Below are 22,446 nucleotides of genomic sequence, written 5' to 3' on the forward strand. Positions count from 1 at the left end.
ATAGCAGAGTCTGTTCAATGGAGCTATTCACGGCTTTCTGTGTGTGTGTGTGTCCCTGAATGCTTCGACAGTCTGGCAGCCTGCACGCATTTGTCCAATGGGACAGGGTTGGCTGCTTTGTACACACCACACAGAAGAGTGTGTCTTATGTAACACAACCATCACTTCCTGCAGACAGTGACACTTTCCTGAGGTCATCATGTTGGAAGCAAGCGAGCCTCTGGCACTCGGAGATATTAATTATTAAACAGATAATTTATATGAATATTCATCCTTGAACCATTGTCATGAACAGGACGTGTCTGTAGAGACCTGAACAGGCTGTAAACATGTTTTATTTCTGCTGTAAAATTGGACCTATTAGCATGGAGAGCTCAGTTTCTGAGCCTGCCTCTAGTGGACATTAAAGGAACTGCAGTCTGGTAAATGATCACAGAGCACAAATGTGCCTATATTGACAAATTGATCAGATGTTTCATCTGTTTTTATGGACATGTATAGGTGGTATTAAAAGGAGGCTTGTTTGAAGAACGTCTGATCTGTTTTCTCTCTTAGCACCTGTAAGGATGGAGGTAATAGCTGTCTGACTCAGTGCACAGAAAACTGTTGTTTCTTCAGCGCTGGCTGGTCTGATGGGACGCCTGCTGACAGAGAATGGACTCAGTTTCTTCCTGATGTCTGTTGCTGTTTAGTCTGTGATGGTCTCTGTAACAGCGAGCACAGAGGAAAGTGTTGCAGCACCTGAACGTCACTGAGGCTGCTGTCAGTGTCCACCTGAGCACACATTACACAATCAAGCCTGGCTGACCTGCAGCTAATCTCTTAAACTCCTTTTGATTTCCCTTCTCTTGTGTTAATGGACTAATTCTGATCCACTAAGCTCATCATGTCCCCAACCTACATTAAAAGTGAGCTCGGAGGGCACACTGCCTGACTCAGGACATCTCTTGTTTACTTGCTGTGGTTTCCATGTGCACTGACGCCGTATTATAAGGCTGACGTGGAGGGTCTGTCTGCCCTGGGGTGCTTTTGAGCAAGGCAGGTGACTCCCAGCTGCTCCACAGACACAGACCGTACACACAGCGTTCATTATATTTTAAATACCAACACACAAACACTCCCATCCTCTACGCCTGCAGCAGGGCGACATGGGCGCTCGCTGCAGGTGAAGCCGAGGCCTCCTGACAGCAAATACCGCTCCATCCTCCGGTTAAAAGGTCGTTTGTCAGGAGGAGGCTGCTCAGTTATTACAGTGCCGCTGAGGCGTCTCATCATGCTAACGTTTAGCTTCAGACCTGCCTCAGCTGGCCTTCCTCTCCTCTCTACAGAGCAGGAACCACACAGTCCAGAAGGATTTTAAAAAGAATTTCAGTTCAGATTTGCTTTTAGTCCCCTGGCTGTATCTGAGATTATATTCTGCTAAGCAGGCATATTAGAGCACTCGACACTCTTCCAGGTCATGAGCCGATGAGCTGAGGATTCAAAGCAGTGCTAATGTTCAACCTTACAGGAAAATTAAAGGCGGTGCTCGAAAAAGCTAAATTTGATTAACCTGCCAGATGAAGAGGCTGCACAGTAACCTTGGAAGCGGCTGTATCTAAAGCAGGAGAGCAGAGGACAGTGAGGGAACCATGGCTGCACTCGTGTGTGTGTGTGTGTTATTTAGGGTGTGGATGGAGATGAGATCACAGTCCTGTTTAAGAGTCAGCTGCTGTCTGTATGTGGATCTCAGTGTTTCCACTTCACGCGGTGCTGACTCATCCTGCTCAGTGTAAAGACACCGGAGGGTCACAGATCTGTACTGTTACTGAAGATTAGTGGGTTTGTTATGACTCTAGAATATTTAACAATAATGTGGGAAACTGTATTTTTTGTAGCTCCAAAGGAGCCTTGTTAGGGGCGGAGTTTCTGACACTTGTTTTTTTTAAAGGACCACTACATCCACATGTTAATGGAAATGATGGGTGCAACATAAATAATGACATTTTTAAATCCTTAAATACCTAATATTACATTTTTATGGGGGCTGTGTGTGTGACTGATACATCTGCAGCTAAAAGTCGAGTGACAAAAATGTAGCTAATCTGCGGCGTGAAAGGTTTTGTAGAATAAAAACTGTGCTTGGAGACGATAAAAATGAAATACTTCTCTTATATATGAAGCTAAACAGTGACCGAACATGTGCCAGGATCTAAAACACCTCTGTGATGTGATGTTTTCTCTCTCTTATGTTCCACAGATGTATCACTCTGACCACGGTGTGGACCTCCCTGACCTCTGCTTCCAGATCCCCGGCCGCCCTGCAGAGCTGGACCCAGCAACAACAGTGTGAACACAACCGTCGGCACACAGCGCTTCTACCTTCCCTCCGTCACTGTAGCTCCTGTTAGACCATGGACAGCCCTCCTAAGCTGTCTGGAGAGACCCTGATTGTGCATCACATCCCCCTGGTGCACTGCCAAGTGTCGGCCAGGCGGCAGGGCGGCTGTGGGAGCTCGCTGAAGAGAAACAACCCGTTCAGCCCTCCAGAGAACCTGGGGCTGAGTCGCACCACTTCTCTTCCAGAGAGGGATGTCCTCCAGAGAGAGGCTCTGCTCTACAGCAGCCTGATCCAGACCTCCAGTGGCTCCTGGGCCTCCCACAACAGCAGAAGGGAAAGGAAGGATGGAAGGAGAGGAGGCAGCATGGCAAGCGACGATTCATCGTTTACCTCGAGTAATTCAGAGGACCAGCTGATCACCGCTCACACGTTACCCAGAGCCAAACCGAGGAACAGGAATCCGCTGCGTCATAATCCGTTCCTCCTGAACACTGAAGATGGAGAGGACGATGAAGAGGAGGAGGATGATGGTGACAACCTCAGCGGTTACCTTGAGGACTCCTCCTTCCACCTCCACAGTGACACTAACTCTGCGCTCGATGACGGGATGGCCTCCTTTCATTTACATGACCTCGGCTTTGCCTCTGAGCCGTTCCTTCTGCACAGCTCGGCGGGTGGAGGCACGCGGGAGTCTCTGAGGGGCGTGGCCTCTGATCTCTCCAACCACCTGGAGGACCTGGACATCTTAGGACTGGACAGCCAGCGCCGCCACGGAAGCAGCGGCTCCAACATGTCCATGGACTGCGGGGAGCAAGACTGGGGTGATGACGATGAAGAAGATGAAGATCATCCTATGAGGTGTGGGCGAAGCAGCAAGACGGGCTCCTACTCCTCCAGCTCCTCCACTCAGCACTGCTCCTGCTGCGCCCTGTCTCAGAACTACCCGCAGCACTTCCCTGACGCCTTCTCCGAGCCTTTCCCAGAGTGCCAGCAGGGCTACGGCAGCGACTCCTCCTGCAACAGCTCTGACGGGGTGCTCGTCAACTTCAGCGCCATTTACAACAAGATGAACAACAGCGTCCCCGAGAAGCCGCCCATCTCTGGGACCACCAACCTGAACAGCTCCACCGACCACTCCTGCACCTCGTCTGTCTCTGATCTGCCAGGAAACCGAGACTCCACCGGAGGCGCTTTCTATTTGGACCTCCACACCTCCCCGACCGAACCCCCCCTGTCACAGCCCTCCTGCCTCGGCAACACCTTTCCTATCATCCGTGAACCCCACCTTTCCACCTCCTCCACCTGCTCCTGCTCCGCAGAGCACCAGGGGGCTCTCGACCTCGACGCCAACTGCAACTCCTACCACCCTCCTCACGCCGGGTCCTCTGGAGACCTGGCTTCCTGTTTGCAGAGTCAGGCGCGCCTTGTCGTCGCCACACAGAACTACTACAAACTGGTAACCTGCGACCTCTCGTCTCAGTCGTCCCCGAGTCCCGCGGGCTCCTCCGTCAACAGCTGCTCTGACGAGCACAGCAAAGGCAGCCCCACCCCGACGCAGCCCAGCGAGTACTTCCTGTTTAAGCAGCGTGCAGACGGGGAGGACGTGGTGGAAGAGGATGAAGATGGGGAGCTGCCAAGAGTGAGTAGAGAGTTTATAATCCTAATCTACTGTGTGGTATGAAAGTGAAGTTAAAGGTCCTGTAACTGTAACAATAACCTGAAATAACACTGGCTTTATTCTGTGTCAGACCGCAGACACTCAGTTATCGTGTCTGAGGATTATTTTAGCAGCCACGTGGAGCTGAGAGTATTAATATCAGTAACAGTCCCACTGTGTCAAAGTTAATCTGGATTAAAGGCCCTTTAGTCCTCGGGTTTGGATTTGACCTCTAAACATGGTGCTAATGTGTTTTATCACTGTCGAAGGTTTGACTGTTTCCGTTCTGTCTTCATTCAGCGAGATGATGATGATGATGAGGATGATGATGATGAAGAAGAGGATAAAGAGGAAGAGAAGAAGAAGAAGAATCAGCAGGGTGCCAGTGAAGCAGCTGCTGCTACGATCGAAGGCCAGGTGTACGTCAACATCTCCCCTGCTGTGGTCGGCCGGGGTGTCATGGGAGGAATCCGTCCGCGTTCTCGCAGCTACGATCGCAACCTGGACAAATCTCCCTCTCCACGGCTCGGCTCTTTGGAGCGGATGCTCAGCTGCCCCGTCCGGCTCAGCGAGGGCGCCGCCCCGACCCCTCCGCCTCCTCCACGGGTCACTTCCTTCGCAGAGATCGCCAGGAGCAAACGGAGAAACGGAGTCACGGGGGGATCGCCGTCTACGAAGGCGGCTCCAGACCCTTTCGCCTCCACGTACTCCACCCACTCGCACTCCTCGGTGGACTTTTCTCCGATCCCGGAGCAGCGTACCGAAGCTGACTGTCAAACCCTGTCACCTGTACCTTTCACCAGGTGTTACAGCCAAGGCAGCATAGAGCGACACCTGGAAGGGACGAGGGAGACCCGGACCAAGGCTGAAGGTGGGCCACAGAACACAGAACCCAGACCTAGTTCACAGTAGTTTACATGTTGATCCAACATACTGCACAGACTTCAGATCAGAGGGCGAACGCTAAAATATAAAACTGTGTGTGAGAGAGCGAGAGAGAGAGAGAGAGAGAGAGAGAGAGACCCCCTCTGCCAGCATGTATAGAACAGCCTAGTGCAGCTTTAGTGGGGTTGAAGTAGGCCAAACATGCTCGGAATAACAATCAGCTGAGAGAGAAGATGAAGGTGCAGAGACCCCCCCTCCCCTATTCTACTGAGTTCTACATCAGCACACACTGACCTGTGTGTGTGTGTGTGAGATAACATGACTGTCACAACGAAGTTTCCTTATTAGTTTGTTACGAAACTAATAAGACACACCCACCACCAGCAGCTCAGCTGTGTCTCTGGTTAGATAAACAAACACACACACACACACATGCTTGGAATTCCTTTGGAGTCAGGGGAGGGATAGTTAAAGTGTACCAGGGGAGGAATGTTCAGTCTGTCCTGACCTGAGCTTCAAACATCAGTCATTTATGAGCTTTTTATGCTTATATTAAAATGTACAGACGTCATATATGGTCAGTGCAGATGGATAAATGTCACTGCTGACCACACAGATAAAAAACTGGACCTGTCATTCTGGAGTCAACGTTTGTGTCAAGATGTGTGGCTTCATAAAATTTGGATTTCACATATTTATTATGCATTAATTGGTTGAAAACTTAAAAAAACAAACAAACATCCGATCATAAATACGTTTATTTTAAATGCCCATTAAACACATACACACACTGAAATCTCAGATTAGTGAAGTTAAAGATAGAGAAAGATTATTTGATAGTTTTTAGAGCCATTTCTGTGTTGGTCTTTACGGTATTTTACGGTAATACTGTGTTGCTTTGGGTTTTAATTTACCGAACACATATATTGATCAACCTTTTAGCGAATTTGAAATGCTGATACTGTCTTTGAATGGATGTGTTGTTGTTTGTCTGAGGCAGTGAAATGGAGGTCACCCTGATCGTTCGGAAGAGGAAGAACAAATGGCATGATTTAAGACTGCAACGAGCAGCTGTGCAAGCATCACAGAATATACATTATTCATCATCCCTCACTTCAGTCAGCTGTGTGGTTTCACTGCAGCGTACAGTACAGCCTTTTTTAAAAGCATCTTGAGAAGCAGCTCGCTAATGATGCTAAGCACGGAGCTGCAGAGGAAAGGACCTGACTCATCTGAGAGAGAGGAGAGGAGCTGAAGCAAACAGGCAGAGAGGGGAAGCTGGTGGGAAGAGGACGGAGAAGGAGGAGGAATGTGGGAGCTGTAAGAGAGAAGGGAGTGTGTCTTTCCTCCATCCCCAGGGCCAGCTCAGTCCTGCTGGGTGTGTAGTTCGCCTCCTCCTCGTCCTCCTCCTCCTCCTCCTCCTCCTCCTCCCTTCACAGTGTTTCTGCAGTGGCTCCACATCACCCCCTGTGGCTGAGAGTCTGCACTGCACCCAGCTCAGGTGGCGATGGTGGGCTGGCCTTAAAGTGACAAACAGCTTGCGCAACACTGCTGACGTCACACATGCTCCTGTCTGTCACACAGCAGACACACAGAAAACCACAGATTCAGTGCAGGAAAGGGCTTCTCCTCGCTGGTGTCTGTCCTGACGCAGCGTCTCCAGGTTTAATCTGTGTGTGTGTGTGTGTCTTTGTTTCTGTGTGTGTGTGTGTGTGTGTGTGTGTGTGTGTGTGTGACCTGTCAGCACTGCCTGAGTTATGGCTGCCTGTGATAAGGGCTGTTGAGCTTTGTGACTGAGCAGTTTTCTCCTTTCTAACCTCCATGTTTATGCAGTCCAGTCCTGGAACCTCTGGAAGGTGAATCAGATTTTAGATCTGCAGAAATCACATGTTTCAGCTTCCAGAATGTGAGCATCTGCTGTGTAATATATCCGCTAATATGTCTGGGTTTGGCCTGCTGCTTGGAAGTCAGTTAAAGGAAGAGATTCTAGAGTTTAATCTAGGTTTTAATGAGCTATTCCTGGTGTTTTATGGTAATTTAATGATCGTCTTTTCTCTCCATGGCGTCCTTCCAGGCGGTCTCTCCAGCTCTTCAGACAGCCGTCCAGCAGTAGTCCGGTACAGTAAGGACCAGCGTCCCACCACGCTCCCCATCCAGCCCTTCACCTTTCACCACCAGTTCACATCTAAACCCCCCCAGCCGAAGCCGCTGCTGCCCCTGCTCACGGGTTACGTCTCTGGCATGCAGGCCCGCTCTAGCTCGGGCTCTGGTTCTGGCTCAGGCTCTGCAGATCCTGTTGGGGAGGACAGTGAGGATGCAGCTGAAAATGTGCACAGGTACCAGAGTTCTGTGGCCGCAGCAGCTCCACCTCCTGGATCGGTCCGGCCCTCGCCTCTCGGGAGCTACTCCCCGGTTCGGCTTCAGAGAGCACCCAGCTCCGGGACCTGTTCCACCTGCACGCCGAGCCCGCAGCCCGCCGCGCACAGCCTCTCCTGCCCGCTCTCAGCGGGTCTCGCCCCCCTGCACACTCCACCCGCAGCAAAACAAGGAGCAGCGTCAGCGCCGCTGGCCCACACTCCTCCACCTTCCTCCCTGGGGGTGAAGAGAGGGGTGGTGCCACCCATGCTGCCTGCGGTGCAGGGACAGTGCTTCCACCGTGGAGCCCTGCCAGCCCTTCACAGTGACACTCTGAGCCCTCTGGGCTGTCTGGACTCAGGAAAGCCTGCAGAAGGAAACAAAGGGCACGGAGCCAGAACACATAATGGTACGTTCCAAAAGAAATATTGAAGAAATGTAGTTGTATACAACAGTCTTCTCATCACACCGACAGATCAGGACAGTGTGCAGACCATCACTGTGGTGATGTGGATATGAACAGGAATGGGGTGGAGGAGAGTTGCAGTAATTGATCACTAAGATTCATTCTCATCGCTGTTGTTTCTGTACTTCACATATCTAGCATATGTTAGCATCTTCATAATGGAGCCAGTCAAACACTCCTGCTATGAATTGAAGCTCTGTGTCTGTAAAAGTCTCTTCTTACTGTTCTCTCTCTTTTTTTCTTCCTTCCTTCCCTTCATGCATGAACCTTCTCCTCCTCCTGTCCTCCTTCTTCTGTTTCCACTTGTCCTTCTTCCTCTTTTGATTTTCCTCCATCCGTCCTTTAACCCGGACCACCATCACAATCCTAACACCTCCCCTCCCCAAACAGCACACCACCTCTCCCCCCAGGCTCTCAAATGGAGGGAGTACCGCCGTCGAAACCCTCTGGGGGTAGAGAGGGTCACAGTGGGCCACTCTTCTGCAGGATCAGGCCCCCTGTCTGGTAACATGGAACCCAGACGGGGCGGGGGACCGCGACCTGCCCGACGCAATGTGTTCGATTTCCCCTCAGCTCACTCCGGCCACGCGCTGGGACGGCTCAACGGTGCTCATGTGTTGACTGTGTTAGAATCAATGAAAATAGATTTAAAGTGTTTTTTATAGAGTTTGAGGTCCAAAGATGGCTCTATGTGTTCTGAAGGTCCAAATGGCTTTTAAATCTGACCGTGTGTGTGTCTTAGCAGTGGGCCAGCCACCAAAGCTGCAACAGAGCTACACCGACTTCCTGCCAGACTACTTCTCCCTGACGGAGAAGCCACCCGAGGAGTTCTGCCTCTCCCCCGACGCTTCCACTTCCTCCTCCTGCTGCTCGTCCTCGCAGTCCCACATCTCTGTGGACCTGATGCAGAAGAGAGGTGCGTGTGCATGATGGGCAGCACCAGGTGGAATCAGTAGGCCCATTTTCACACAGGGACACAGTGTTTTAATGCCACTATGATGCTCTGACTTTATTCCGCCTTGGTGTTGTTACTGCCTCCACTGGCAGCTCAAGGGTGAAACAAACGGTTCCCCTCTGAGTGTTGGAACGCTCGGCTGAGGTTTGGCCCAGTAATGGTTGCCAGATTTGGCTTGTGTGTGAAAATCTGGCCCTGTGTCTGGCACATCTATCGGTCCACGCTTGGTGACCTAGTTGTGCTTGTACGATGATGAGCAGCTGTCGAAGCTTCACTTTAGATTCCATTTACATTTTACATGACATATTTTATGAGAAGCGTGGCCACTGTGATCAGACATTCTCCTTTATCTTATGATATCATCGTGATTAATGTCTCTGTTCTCTGTTTGTCCTCCTTCATCTCAGACACGCTGTGTCCCCACATGTTTTATTTATTGATCCCTCAGAAGTGGTTTCATTGTGTGTGTGTGTGTGTGTTTATGATTTCATGCTCAGCAGCAGTAGATTGTAGCATTTATTACTTTGTTTTGAACACTCAGAACCTTTTGTGAGATTTCCTGAGCTGTTGATTGCACAACTACTTGCTGTTTTAGTAAATCTAACGATGAAAGACAAAGACCTTTCTGAAGGACAGTGAAATGTGTCTGACATTAGGACGCCAGTGTCAGCTTCCTGCAGGCTGAAACATGCAGCTAATCTTACGGGGCGCTCTCCTGCAGGTTTGGTGAAAGCTGTGAACACAGCGGTGGATCTGATTGTGGCACACTTTGGCACCAGCAGAGACCCAGATGTAAAGGTAGGACCTGCTCTCATTCACTGCAGCGTGGCGGCTCTGTGCACGCTCTTGAAGCAGATTTTAAAACAAAAAGACAAACTTCAATGTTCTTCGTCTTTCACCATGTCCAGGCTAAGCTGGGAAACAGCTGGGTGAGCCCCAACGTGGGCCACCTCATCCTGAAGTATCTGTGTCCGGCCCTGCGCGAGGTGCTGCAGGACGGCCTGAAAGCCTACGTGCTGGACCTGATCATCGGACAGCGGCGCTGTCAGCCCTGGAGCCTGGTGGAGGCTTCCACCCAGCTGGGTTAGAACAGAGCACAGCCATCAGTCTACACACAGATGCAGACCCTCAAACACAAACACTGAGCGTGCTTTTTTTCTCCCGTCAGGCCCGTCCACGCGTGTTCTCCACACCCTGTTCTCGAAGGTGAGCCAGTACTCGGAGCTCATGAGCCACAGTATGAGACTGAACTCCTTCATCTTCGGACTGCTCAAGTGAGTGTTTTTATTCTTCATACCTGTCAGTCGTGTTTTTTCTTTGCTGCGGTTTTAATGTTTGATTTTTCTTCCGTTTCAGCCTGAAATCTTTAGAATTCTGGTTCAATCATCTTTACACACATGAAGGTACGAGGGTAGAAACTTTATTACTTTAATATTCTTCTACACATTCATCCTCTGACGCTCTTCCTGGTTTCTGTTCCTCAGACATTATAGTGGCACACTACAACCCGTGGGGTTTCCTCCCCTTGTCCAAGGGCGCATGCCAGCCTCTCTTTGAGGAGCTCCTTCTCCTGCTGCAGCCGCTGTCGCTCCTCCCGTTTGACCTGGATCTCCTCTTCGAGCCACACCTCCTTCAGAAGGGACAGGAGCAGCTGCGTCGCAAGGAGCAGCTGTGCTCCGCCGGCCAGAGTGTGGACCAGTCGAGCCGCTCCACCTTCCAGCTGATGAGGGGGTGGAGCACTACTGTCAGCGACATGGTCAGGGATTCGAGTGCAGACGTGAAGAAGGAGAGGGCGGGGCTGAGACGAGAGGGAACATGGCCGAGGATGGAGGGGGTCGGGTCGAGACAAGAGGCAGCTGGAGCGAAAATGAGGCCGAGGAGAGTGGGAGCGACGACCGAGAGCATGGAAGCAGGGTGGGTGGAAGGTCAGAGAGTGAAAGGAGTGGGGCAGGAGAGCCACGCAGAATGTGAGGAGAAGGACGGCAGGAAGCAAAAGGACGAAGGGCGTCAGCATCAAGACAGGCAGGCTGGCTGGTGGTACCAGCTCATGCAGTCCTCTCAGGTCTATATTGACCAATCCACAGAGGGGTCGAAGTTCGTGAAGGCGGAGAAGAGGAAGAAGTCATTGGAGAGACGACAGGGCCAGCTGCCACCCACAAGAGAGGGCGTGGTGGAGGGGGCTGAGTCCAGCCACGAAGGGGAGGGCAGGAGAAGCACCAGCAGCTCCAGTGCGGAGTCTGGCGGGTCCAGGGGACGCCCTTCCTGGATGGGGAGCCCCCCCGAGTCTGTCCTCAACCAGGAAAAAGACACTAATCATCAGGAGTCTGCAGGGGCCGGAACCCAAACTGCAGGCCAGTCAGAGAGCCCCTCACAGGGGCAGAGTCTGCGCTGGGGCAGGCTGTTTGGTTCCACTGTTGGTTCTCCTTCACGGGGGGAGGCTGAGCAGAGAGCTAAAGCTCCAAAAACCAGGTGAGGAAACATCAGAAAGTAACAACTAATGCAGCTGAAATGAACACACATCAGTCTCAGCCTTTGCTTCCTTTCTTAGACCGCCGTCAGGTTGGCTGGGTCTGGACAGGTCTGTTCTGGACCTCGTAGCTCAGACCATTGGAGCCAGCAGTGAAAAAAAGAAGACAGAGCCTACTGTGACACCGACTCACGGCCAAACCACAGCTCCTCCTGCATCGACACATCCAACCGAGGCCAAGCAGCCGTCTCCGTGGTAAGAGTTCAGTCAGAAGAAGTAAAAAAAAATAAAGAAGCTCTCAAAGATTAAAACACTTAAACATGTCGGTGCATCCGGGGCTCGATATGAGTAGATAATACTGAAAAATGTCCGCCAATATTTCTGACAATATGTCCAACAGTCCAAAACATTCAGAGTGATATGACATGAACAACAAACCAACAGTCAGGCCATGCATGCTTCTAGTTTTGCCTGTGTCCTGTCCACTAGTTGGGCCTGAGTTCAGAGCCTTTTAACCATTGCATGAGAAGACATAGCAGCTGCTCTTATGTCTCCTCTTCGTCTTCAAGTGTTTTCACAACAACAAAAACAGAAGACAAACCAGTCCCTCTGTGGCTGGTGAAGCGAGCAGTCCCCTGTTTATAGGTGGTATTTTCATAATCCTGGTACTGGTTCCAGGTTACTGCTCCCCCTGCTGGTAAGGAAAAGTACCTACACCCTTACACAGACGCAGAATCTTTGTGTTCAGGTGCAGCTTTTTGGCACTGACACTGTCATGACACTGTACTTGACAGTCCCTGTTGGTTCGGTGTGTTTAGGCCTGAAGCTGAGCAGCTGAGAATCTGGTCTCTGTTCTGTCTGCCCCCTCCTCAGTGAAGTACGAGCACTGTGCCACCACATAGCCACCGAGCCCGGCCAGCTGAGCTTCAACAAGGGCGACATCCTGCAGGTCCTGAGCAAGGCCGACCCCGACTGGCTGCTCTGTTCCCTGGGCTCCACAAAGGGCTTAGTTCCCATCATCTACGTCACCCTCAGAGGCATGGAGGACAGCCAGGACGTCAGAGGGTCCCGCCGTTGCTGAGTGGAGTCACAGGGGGAAAGACGGCGGCTCTGCAGACACAATGAAGTTTCTTTTTGACTGAACACTGGGACTGTCTCCTGTATAATAAAAATAAGAAGATGATGATGTACAGACTCATGCGCGGGGGGGGGGGGGGGAGCATGCCGACTCCACCACAAAGTCACATCTGCTTCATGGATACATGCGGTATGCATGCATACATGCAACAACCAAAAGACCCAACGACAAACCGACCCAAAGACTCTCAAACGCGCGCTTCTTCCTCTGCTGTCCTGCTCGCTTACCTGTGTGACCGTCCAGTCTGAACATCACCCACCTGTACTTTCACTATGATATGATATATTCTGTACATCATGCCTGGCTGCACTTTGCTGTACTGTCTGTACATTCACCTCGCTGTGCCACACTGAGCGCCCTCAGTCAGGCCGGTCAGTCTGACACCCTGTTGATGTTCCTCAGCTGCTGGCTCTTTAAATTCAAAACATCGGCTCTGGCTTCAGATGAGCTGATTTTGTGGCTGTTTAAGATTCAAAATGAGAAAAATGGTGTCTTCATCCTCCTCCCCCTCCCCTCTCTCTCTCTTGTCTTATTTAATGCTCACACAGCCAGTCTCTTTGATTGGACGGTGGACTGACAAACAAATGGCCTTTAATGTCCCCTGTCCTCGGTGTGACGGTGTGTTATGGCCAAAAACATTCTGAGAGAAAGAACAAAGAACGTTAAAGTCCACTTTGTTTTTTCACAGTTTAATTGCATGACCTCTCCTTTCAGAGCGTGAGCCATGCATCCACCCTGTAAATGCATATATAATGAGTTCTGTTTATTTATTGATTGATTAGCTGAGGGAAGCATCTCTCCACATTTACAACATCTCATCTCTGCCTTAAAGTGCTTGAGGACAAAAGAGGCCATTGCCCAGCTAGTCTCATGATGATATAGTATTTTGTATATGTGTCTAATTTTACATTTCCCCCCAGAGTTATGTCTGCACAGACGCTCCTATGGCTTCAGAGATTTATGGTGATATTTTTGGATGTTTAAAGGGAAACCCGGACACATTTCTGATGTGATGGGTGTTGGTATGTACATGTGACCTGTGGCGCCCCGGGTGTAAAAAATGTGGCCTTAGGTTCAAAATGATTTAGGCTGGATTACAGGAGCCAACAGACGGCCAATCCAAATTATGAAGAGGTAACGATAATGTACATTATTAAATGAATGCTTGTGTATTTTTTTGGAACATAGATATAATTGTTTTCTTTATGTTGCATTATTGTACAGTTTTTATTTTAACATCGATCTGTAAATATATTTAAATCATTTCTGCCATAGAGTGAATGTCGTCAATGAGTTTCCGTTGAGTACACAAGGCGAGTATAAGCTTCAGTTCCACTGCTACAGTAACGAGCTGCTGAGCGAAGCGTCCGTGGCCCTGCAGGCACTTTGCTGTTTGACTTTCAGGAAGTGACATCACACACACAGGAGGGAGGCTCCGGAGGCGCCGCCTGTCTCCTGCCTGTAAATACTGACAGCATCACAGCTCCTCTCTCCCTCTCTCTCTCTCTCTCTGTGTCCAGGCTTTAATGATGTGTACTTATGACATTATCAATCTACTATGGATGTTAAATAACAAAGTGCTCATGTGATCACACGATCAGTGCGGCTCCTGTGTCTTTTGTCCTGAACGCTTTACATCACATCATGTGCTCAGTCTGCTGCTCAGGCTGTTTGAGCATTGAGCTGAACACCTCCTCACAGGTACTGTAATGCTTCACTACTGTACTGATGTTAGTCTACCAGAGCACACTGAGCGAGGCACTGGACAGGTCAAAGTGTTTTACAGACATTCATAGAAATAGACAGGGATTAGAGAAAACCATAAAGGATTCGATTTCATTATTAAAGAAGTCTTTATAACCATCACAGCCTGGATTTAAACATGACCAGAGTCTGGGCCAGAGTAACAACCATGTGGAAGGTCATTCCAGATTCTTGCTGCTTCAGCCTGTTAAAGCTCCCGAGAGTTCTCCAGAGGTGCTCAGGGTCCGAGAGATGTGTGCACAAGTACTGATGTTTTAAAGTCACTCCTCTGAGAGACAAGCAAAGAGATGGTGTAGAGATATTTGAACTGGACTCGTGTGGTCGAGCTTCCTGGGCTTGGTCAGAATGTGAGCGGCTGCATTCTGAATGCACTGAAGTTGTCGTACATCCTGTTTTGACCATTGCAGTAATCTAACCTGCTGGAAATGCATGCATCATGATGACATCACTCCTCTGACTCTGATGAAGCCGATGATGATGATGAAGTGCAGGATCTGACTCTTAGTGCTGAGAGGTGAGAGCTCACACTCTGTCCTTGTTTGTGTGGCCTCCTTCACTTAAAGAAAACTGCTTTTCATCCAGTCAGTGGTTTGATCAACACACAGTGAGTCGACAGGTGCATGATCTCCTGCAGTCAGTGAGGTGTGTGTGCCACCAGGTGGAGCTGCTGCCTTCAGCCAGCTCTACATCAACCAGTGTTACAACAACACACAGACGTCCATCAAAGCTGGAGGCAGGGCTGCACACTGAACCCTGGGTTATTGTGTGTTTTAGTTTTGTTCCCCTCAGATCTCCAGAATCTGTTGAAGATAGATCGACAGATTCTTTATTGAATTGGGCATGCTAACCCGCGGGCTGTACCACCAGAAGGACTGGCGAGTCAGAGTAGGGCATCCTTGGTGTACAGAGAATAACACTGCCCACATTTGACGTGGATTAAAAATCCTCCATCAACCACTTCTCCCAACACATTTTAAATCTTGCACATACTGTATTTCCTCTGAATTAGAAGCCTGTCAATGTGCATTAACTCGGTGTCTTTGAGCTGTTTATGCCTCATGTCCTGAAGTTTTTAAAGGTCTTAGGTTACAGTGAAAGCGGAGCTCCCTGAAGAACATTTAAGCTTCAGTTAAAAGCAAACTGGACCTGCTGGATCAACTGCTTTTTATTTACAAAGGTGAAGACAGAATTGTAATATGATGTTCAACCTCTAGCATGTTAGCATGCTAATTAGCACCATTTAGCTGTTGAGTGCAACTTTCATTGTAATAATCACAAACATGGTCAAAAATGGGGGAAAAAAACGTTTATTTTGAAAGAACAAGTACCTAAAAATGAGCTTAAAACAAATTCACATTTTCCTTTCACTGACCTAAAACATACAAATGCCACATAAAAAAATATATAAATCCTTCAAAAAGTTTAATTTATTGCATTGATAAAGAATAAAGGACAGATGTGATTATTTTTTTTGATATTATTATGCATTTTGTTGTGTGTTCTGAGACACTTCCTCTCTGACGGTGCAGGTGGAGCTGAGGAGGTCAAAGGTCGGTGTTACTCAGGCTTCACTCCAAAGCAGCGGTTTCCCTGCAGAGACACAAACATTTACAAACCGATGATGTCACTGCTGCCGAGAAAAACTTCCTGCAGCAAGAATAGCTTCACTTCTGTTTTAGTGCACAGGCAGGAAGTCCGGTTTTTCAAAATAAAAGCACACACATCATTTTTTTTTGTGTGTCAGTATTTTTTATTTTTATTTATTTTTTTAACGCTGTTCGTGTACTTGACTGTGGAGCGTGTGCAGCTGGAGGTCAGTGATGTCTGACGCTAACATCCATTCACGCTCTGGCGTCTGTACAGACTGATGACTCAGAGGCAGCGGCAGCATTTGTGGTTTTACACCTCAGTGAATGACATTAACCCTCGACGTTAAATGGGCCTTGAAACAGACAAATAGTAATCCAAACTGCCGAGTGGGAGCCAATGGGAAGCTGCTGCTCTTTTAACTTCAGCATTAAATGAAGTCTTGTTAAATGTGTTTTACCATGGAGGTATCAGATTTAGAAAAATATTTGGGAGGCCTATGAGGATTGACTCACTTTTGGAGCCAGCCTCAAGTGGCTATTTGAGGAACTGCAGTTTTTGCCACAAAGTTCGTTACCTTAGGCACTTCTCTGTGAGTCTGTGAGAACATAAATGTGTGTTCGTACCTTGTACTTGCGTTTCTTGCACACTGTCTTCAGGTGGTCCACGTGCTCCACCAGTATTAGGACCCAGGGGGCGCTAGCAGGGGGCACACACAGTTTCCTTCCATGCCGGGTCACAAAACTGCCAAAGAGCACATCGAGGTCAGAATCTGTGAACTCACGGTGAATTCTCTCTGCGGCGTGTTTTTGTGTTTGTCACACTGCTTAAACTTACATAGTGGAATCAATGGCGCAGCCCTGTCCACTGATCTGATGATGGTAGTCCACAACCACTTTTTTGTCGATGGCTTGGTCTTTGACCTTCAAGCAGCAGTCCATGGCCATCTGCGCCTGCGACACTGAAAGACAAAGCAGGTCCTGTTTGTGGCAGTGACTGCACAACTGTAACATCTGTCCATACACGCAGGCATCACAGCTTAAAGGAAGCGATTACTGTAATTGTGCTCACTTCGGCCAAAGTCATAAAAATAAATGATAGTCTACCGCTGCACATCAGACGCTGTGTTGTCATGTAAGGGTTGTGTATGTGGTGAGGCGGAGGCGGGTTAGACATGTAGGTGTGTGATTTTACAGCTGGAAACACCCTCTTTAACACTTCAAAGCAAATATCAGATCACGTCAGAGTTGTTGTCTCCAGATTGGAGAACAGGGAAAATAAGCCGTTTTTTTCTGCTGTTCCTGTAGAAGACATCCAGACTATAGAAAGCCAAACTGAATCCAGAGCATGACGAGTGGATGATATTATTAAATGTGATGATGAGTGCCGTCGGATGATTAGCTGCCCTCGTTTCCTAACACCGTCTTAATGAAGTGTCCGCTCACTTCATGACACGGACGTGTTTTTAAATGTCCTGGTACAGAAACCAGTGTTATTCTCTGTTCTAACTGAACAGGCAGGTGATTCTTCTAATTACACTAGGACTTCTGAATAATGATGAATGTGACCACTCAGGTGCAGACTCACTGTATGAGCTTCCTTCACTTTACACTTCACCTCTTTGCCTGTAATAGAAGTTTAGGAGGACAACATGGCAAGAGTCGCAGCCTCCCACAGACACAGAGACAAAGACGTCACGGACACTACGTCCAGAGACTTATACAGTCTATGGCTTTGACCCAGGAGTCCCAGGTCTGCATTTACCTTATTGCACAGCAATCAGTTAACAAAGCTCAGAATGTTATGGAATATTTTGTTGTCTGACCAAAGGAACTTTTTATGGTGAAAGGTTTTAGCTTTATTTGCTGGTTACACACACGCACACACACACACACGATGCAGCTGATAACAAAAGCCATTAGGCACTTTTTCGACTGTAGCACTGGGAATTCCCAGAGTAAACTAAGAGCACCACACCTTACTCTGTTTACCTATTTTATTTAATAACACTTTTATTATTTAAGATTATTTATCCTATTTAAGAACATTTAGTGGAGCTCATTCTATTCGCTGAATGACAGATTTCTTCCTTTGTGAAGTGGATGGATTACATCCTGCTGTTTGGCTGTTTGACTCATTTTCATGAGTGTAGCAGAGAGAAAACTCACCTGTGCAGCAGGTGATGAAGAAGAAGATGCAGAATACGAGCTTGGCGTCACCCCAACGAGCCATGTCTGGTGGAGCTGGTGAGTTTGTCTCTGGGTTTGTCTGCAGGCTGGTTGGCTGCTGAGGAGCCTGTTTCTTCTCACGCCTTCTGATGCAGGGAGGTGCGGTGGCCGAGGCTCGGTGTCCCTTTATATACACACACACACTGTCCATTTACTCTATTTTCACTTTCACGTCCCTCCTCCTCCTCCTCCTCCTCCTCCTCTCACACCCCCCTCAACATTTTTTGAAACCACAACTTCACCCTTCTTGTATGTCCTGTACAGCCGTTTGTCAAACACCAGAATTAAACCCTCAAGTAGCCAAAGCATTTAAATGTTGTAAATGTAGGAGACAGGAAAAAAAACCTCCTGCTCCAGCCTCCCGCTGCTCATGTCTGAGGTCACACTTCATGATGGTGACCTCAAACGTGTGTGTGGTCGAGCATCCTGATTATCCACTGATCATTTCTCATCATTGTCCTGATCTGCATGTCGGACTGTTGTGTGTCTGTTGTTGAATTTCACATGGATCTGTGAAATGAACACAGGCTTTTCATCAGTTTTATGATGACACATTTAAATCCCTGTTAGACGTGTAGCTACAGCATGTTGCATCAGTTTGGACAGAATACTTTCACACGTTAGCTTGTGATGCAACGATACAAACCGTGATTCAGTTCCTGTGAGTAGGTGTGTGTGTGTTTGTGTGTGGCCTGCTGGGAGTGCACCTGACAGAGCACCTGAGTCTCTTGAGCAAGTAGAGTGGGCTCCGACCAGTATGGTTCAGAGGAACACCCGGTTACTTGTAAGTGTACATTATCCCAACAATATCCATTTCCTGGATGGTGGGAAGGGATCTCCTGTTCCTGTGAAAATCATCATCCTCACCTGTGATGAGGCCAAAAACTTTGCTTCATACATCAGATCGTTTTTCCCAGGAGTTTGAATGAATTGCAAAAAAATGGCAAGCAGCCAGATCAGTAGTGAAGAAGCACAGGAAGGCCCGTATTAACCCAGGTCTTCCTGCAGTATGACTCGGAGCACATGGTGCTGATGAAGTTTGTATGCCTCCCACATGGGATTATCATGGATTCTGTGTTAATCTCTTGATGTGCAGCTTCTTCACAGACCTATAAAGGTGTTAGGGTTTGTGGTGGTTTAATCTTTTCTTTTGCTTCTGTTTCTTTCACACTTTGATTTTAACCACATGTTTTCTTGTCTTAATGACACATGATGGGATTATGCTACAGTAAATCTGCCCCCCGGTGGCCTTTTGTAAGTGGAAGCATGTTTAAACACAAATCAAATCAAAACCCAAAAAAAGAAGAAGTACTTGCGTTATGACTTAACTGTCTTATTTACTGTACCTCCTTTACTCCCAGTGAAAGGCTGCAGTGAAACTTAACAGCTCCACATTTCCCCTCAGCGTACTTAAAGGGGAAGCTGACTGTGTTGATCTGTGGACTCTTCATGTACAAATTCCTGCTATGATCCCCCCGCTCTCTCTCTCTCTCTCATCAGGAGCAAAGGTTCAAGTGTGAGAAACATTTACGGAGAAGGTTTCAATTTCTTGTAACTCACTGCTTGGAGGTTGGCCAGTTCTGCTCTCTGTGTGTGTGTGTGTGTGTGTGTTTACTGTATTGACTCTCTTGGACTTTCCCTGCTGTGCTATTACAGGAAAGGATCATGGACCTGAATTGTCGCCTGAGGCAGAGAACCTGGCAGCGGTCCAGACTCTTTGTGAGTGTCATGGAACAAAAAAAAAGGCTGTAACTGAATATCTTTATATCTGACGGGAAAAGACATGTTTGAACTGCGAAGATTATGTTTGAGAAAAGTTGTGCCTGCAGACGCCACATGCTGACCTGTCGAGCCTGACCAAACCTCTTAGTGGTTGTGCAACTTGTTATACTTGATGCCACATATAGTTTATTACACGTGCATGACATTTGGTGCACTTATTGAATAATAAATAACAGAAATTAGGAAATGACAGCAGTGACAAAAAGTGACTTAATGATCAGATGTCAAGTCATGATTTGTCCCCAATCCCCAAAGCTAGCTAGCTCTGCAGAGACTTCAATACCCAGAATGCACTGGATTTGTTGTCTTCTTAAAGTGAGGCCCCTGTCCATGTGTGGACCACAGCTTTTCCTGTGCAGCATCCGGCAGCTCTGCAGCGCCCTGCTCTCCGGCTGGCAGTGACCAGAGGCTCGTCTTCCTCCTACTGATCTCTGACTCCTCTGCACTGACAGGATTTAATTATAATATCTGCCCGTGCCTACCAGAGATTGTGGTGTTTGTGTCTCTCTGTCCAGCTGACTCCACTCAGTTCTCATCAGCGTGGGTACATAAGCTGCCTGCGTGTATATGGCCGCCACCAGTGGGCCAGGTTGTGGTGTTTGCTCTGTCCAGTGGGACTGGAGCGTGTTGATCGGACTGGAGCGTGTTGATCGGACTGGAGCGTGTTGATCAGAGTGGATCTGAGTTCTTTCGCTTAGTGTAAGCTGACTGTGGTGAATGTCTGCTGCAGGAGCAGCATGCTTGTTGATTTTGTGTTGCACTTTTGCACTGAAAGGAGCGTCTCGTATGTGTTATCTGTATCAAATCCTGGCAGATGAGCTTGTTTGTGTTTCGTGTTTTATTTTTGGGTGCTTCATTGGTGGCGGTTATTGATGCGTTGTGGGGAAAGTCCACAGGAGGCCGTTAGACTTAAAGATCACTGACCTCAATGACAGAGACACAGAGAAGGTGAAGCAGTCAGATGAGTTTGGACAGTTTCAGTGTTCATAAATAAAACATATTCTCAGAAATGTTAATGATTCTCATAAAGAATACTCATCACTCAGTGTTGTTGTCAGCTGGCCCAGTACCAGAGGACAGGGGGGGGGGGGGGGTGAATGAACTGCTGAAAGGCTGAAAGACATGCTTGCTGTGGTCTGTCTGGCTTTGGTAGGACAGCTGGTCCATGCTGGTTAATTTGAGTTGTTTCAGTGATAAACATTCCAATCCATTATCACGTCCACCACCATTCAGCTTAGTTGTTGGAGGATTTCTAGACCAGGCACCTCCTCCTTTCATGTCGGACTGCGACCAGACCAAAGCAGCAACCTCCGGGGCTCAGACTCGAAGCCAAAGTGTGAAGAGTTGCAGTTCACACTGCAACCACCGGGGGCTTGCTGTAAAGGCGAGTCAATCCCCACAGATTCCTGTATTTAAATGGATAGTTCACAGCATTTAAACATGTTTAGAGCCTGGTTCAAAAACCACCATTGTGGTACCAATTGATAAGTTTCCTTTGAGTGTCAACTGTAGAGGGGCGGACTGTGAAGCTGCCAACATGGCGACGGATTGACTCACTAGCCCACCAAGTGGTGATACACGATACATCATGGACACTTCTCTGATGTTACCGTGTGTGTGTGTGTGTGTGTGTGTGTGTGTGAGAGAGAGAGAGAGAGACTCCTCTCGACTCTCCCTGGTTCTGGAGCTGGCTCCCTGATAGTTCTCACAGTGGTACCTTAACCTTCATCTTTTAGGCTGTTCTCAGTGAATGTTTCATTTTATTCCATGTGTTAGAAACATGTTTCTATTAATACAAGTTAGTTCAACTCAGATACAGAAGATGCAAACTCAATTTACAAAAATATTAAAGTTTATTAAAAAAAAAAAACTTCACAACAATTTCAAAATATACACAATCATTACAATTTTAAAGGACATTCAAGCACCATACACTGTGACCTGAAAAAAAAAATCTGGGCAAGTCGAGGCGAATCTTTGTTTCTCACACACAGGAAGATAAAAAGGAGCAGCTGCCGAGCCACAAAAAAAATCACAGATGCTCCAAGTTTAGAAGAGGAAACGAGGATGAAACTGCACAGGAATCCAGGGACTGCCGTGCAGTGAGCTTAAAGTCTGGCCCTGTCGTCCACGGTCCATCAGGACCTTCTGCGTGGACTCCTCTTCCTGCAAAAACCCACAGAAATGATTAGCCAAAAAAAGAGAGAGGTGCACAAAACCTTCTGATGCACAGCGGCTTTTATTTACCTCATTTACTGTTTCCTCCTGTCCACGGCGTCGATGACAGACTGTACCAGTGGGGACATGCTGGGGTGGACGACGCACAGCTTCCTTCCATTCTTTGTGAGGAACCTGGAACAGCAGATTTGGGAGTTTAAGGTCAGAACAGGATCTGCAGAAGCAAATATCAACATTATACACGAGGTTGTGGCTTACACAGTGGCGCTGATGCTGCAGCCCTTGTCAGCCTCCTGAATATAGTAGCTCACAACCACCTGGTGGGGAACCTTCTTATCCACCGTCTGCAGACAGCAGTCAGTTGGCACGTCGGCTGCACAGAGAGAGAGAGAGAGCAGTTTTATCAGATACACATCTGCAACATCTTCTGCAGGAGGATCTGCACTTGATGCACTTTCTATGTCTTCATCTTACCTGCTGCAAGCCTGAAGCAGATGAGACCCAGCAGGAGCAGAGCTGCAACTCGAGAGGCCATGTCTCTGTCTCTTCTTTGGTCTGTTCTGGTCTGGTCTGGTCTGGTCTGCTGCTTCTTGAGGTGCGGAGAAGTCGCTGTGTGGAGGTGCAGAGCAGCAGGTGTATTTATACAGGTGTGAGGAGTGAAAGT

General features: G+C 48.3%; 3 protein-coding genes across 6 annotated transcripts in view; 2 read left to right on the forward strand and 1 right to left on the reverse strand.

Moving 5' to 3' along the window:
* LOC114440926 (gastrula zinc finger protein XlCGF57.1-like) overlaps positions 1-4,859 on the forward strand; it is a 19,608-nt gene extending 14,749 nt beyond the window's left edge. Inside the window, exon 4 of the transcript XR_003671225.1 lies at positions 4,849-4,859. The gene's annotated coding sequence lies outside the window, so the exon portion shown is untranslated. The remainder of the gene's footprint in view (positions 1-4,848) is intronic.
* The window catches only part of rusc2 (RUN and SH3 domain containing 2), a 20,434-nt gene extending 6,917 nt beyond the window's left edge, over positions 1-13,517 (forward strand). Inside the window, exons 2-13 of one of the 4 annotated variants that reach the window (XM_028413556.1) lie at positions 2,240-3,959; positions 4,278-4,848; positions 6,937-7,626; positions 8,074-8,289; positions 8,426-8,599; positions 9,360-9,436; positions 9,547-9,721; positions 9,807-9,912; positions 9,995-10,041; positions 10,123-11,107; positions 11,187-11,360; positions 11,979-13,517. In XM_028413556.1, the coding sequence (XP_028269357.1) occupies positions 2,394-3,959; positions 4,278-4,848; positions 6,937-7,626; positions 8,074-8,289; positions 8,426-8,599; positions 9,360-9,436; positions 9,547-9,721; positions 9,807-9,912; positions 9,995-10,041; positions 10,123-11,107; positions 11,187-11,360; positions 11,979-12,186 (4,989 nt within the window). In that variant the 5' untranslated portion in view covers positions 2,240-2,393 and the 3' untranslated portion in view covers positions 12,187-13,517. The remainder of the gene's footprint in view (positions 1-2,239; positions 3,960-4,277; positions 4,849-6,936; positions 7,627-8,073; positions 8,290-8,425; positions 8,600-9,359; positions 9,437-9,546; positions 9,722-9,806; positions 9,913-9,994; positions 10,042-10,122; positions 11,108-11,186; positions 11,361-11,978) is intronic. The other 3 variants (XM_028413557.1, XM_028413558.1, XM_028413559.1) reach the window with 3 other exon arrangements.
* A 7,917-nt stretch (positions 13,518-21,434) lies between these two features.
* Positions 21,435-22,382, reverse strand: LOC114441926 (C-C motif chemokine 3-like). Its single transcript, XM_028415108.1, has 4 exons — positions 22,257-22,382; positions 22,041-22,155; positions 21,852-21,956; positions 21,435-21,770 (listed from the first exon to the last, which is right to left on the reverse strand). The coding sequence occupies exons 1-3, from the start codon at positions 22,315-22,317 to the stop codon at positions 21,857-21,859; spliced, it is 276 nt and encodes a 91-aa protein (XP_028270909.1). The 5' UTR covers positions 22,318-22,382; the 3' UTR covers positions 21,435-21,770; positions 21,852-21,856.
* Between the last annotated feature and the right edge of the window lie 64 nt (positions 22,383-22,446).

Source organism: Parambassis ranga, chromosome 9 (assembly GCF_900634625.1).
Source record: "Parambassis ranga chromosome 9, fParRan2.1, whole genome shotgun sequence".
NCBI classification, from domain to species: domain Eukaryota; kingdom Metazoa; phylum Chordata; class Actinopteri; family Ambassidae; genus Parambassis; species Parambassis ranga.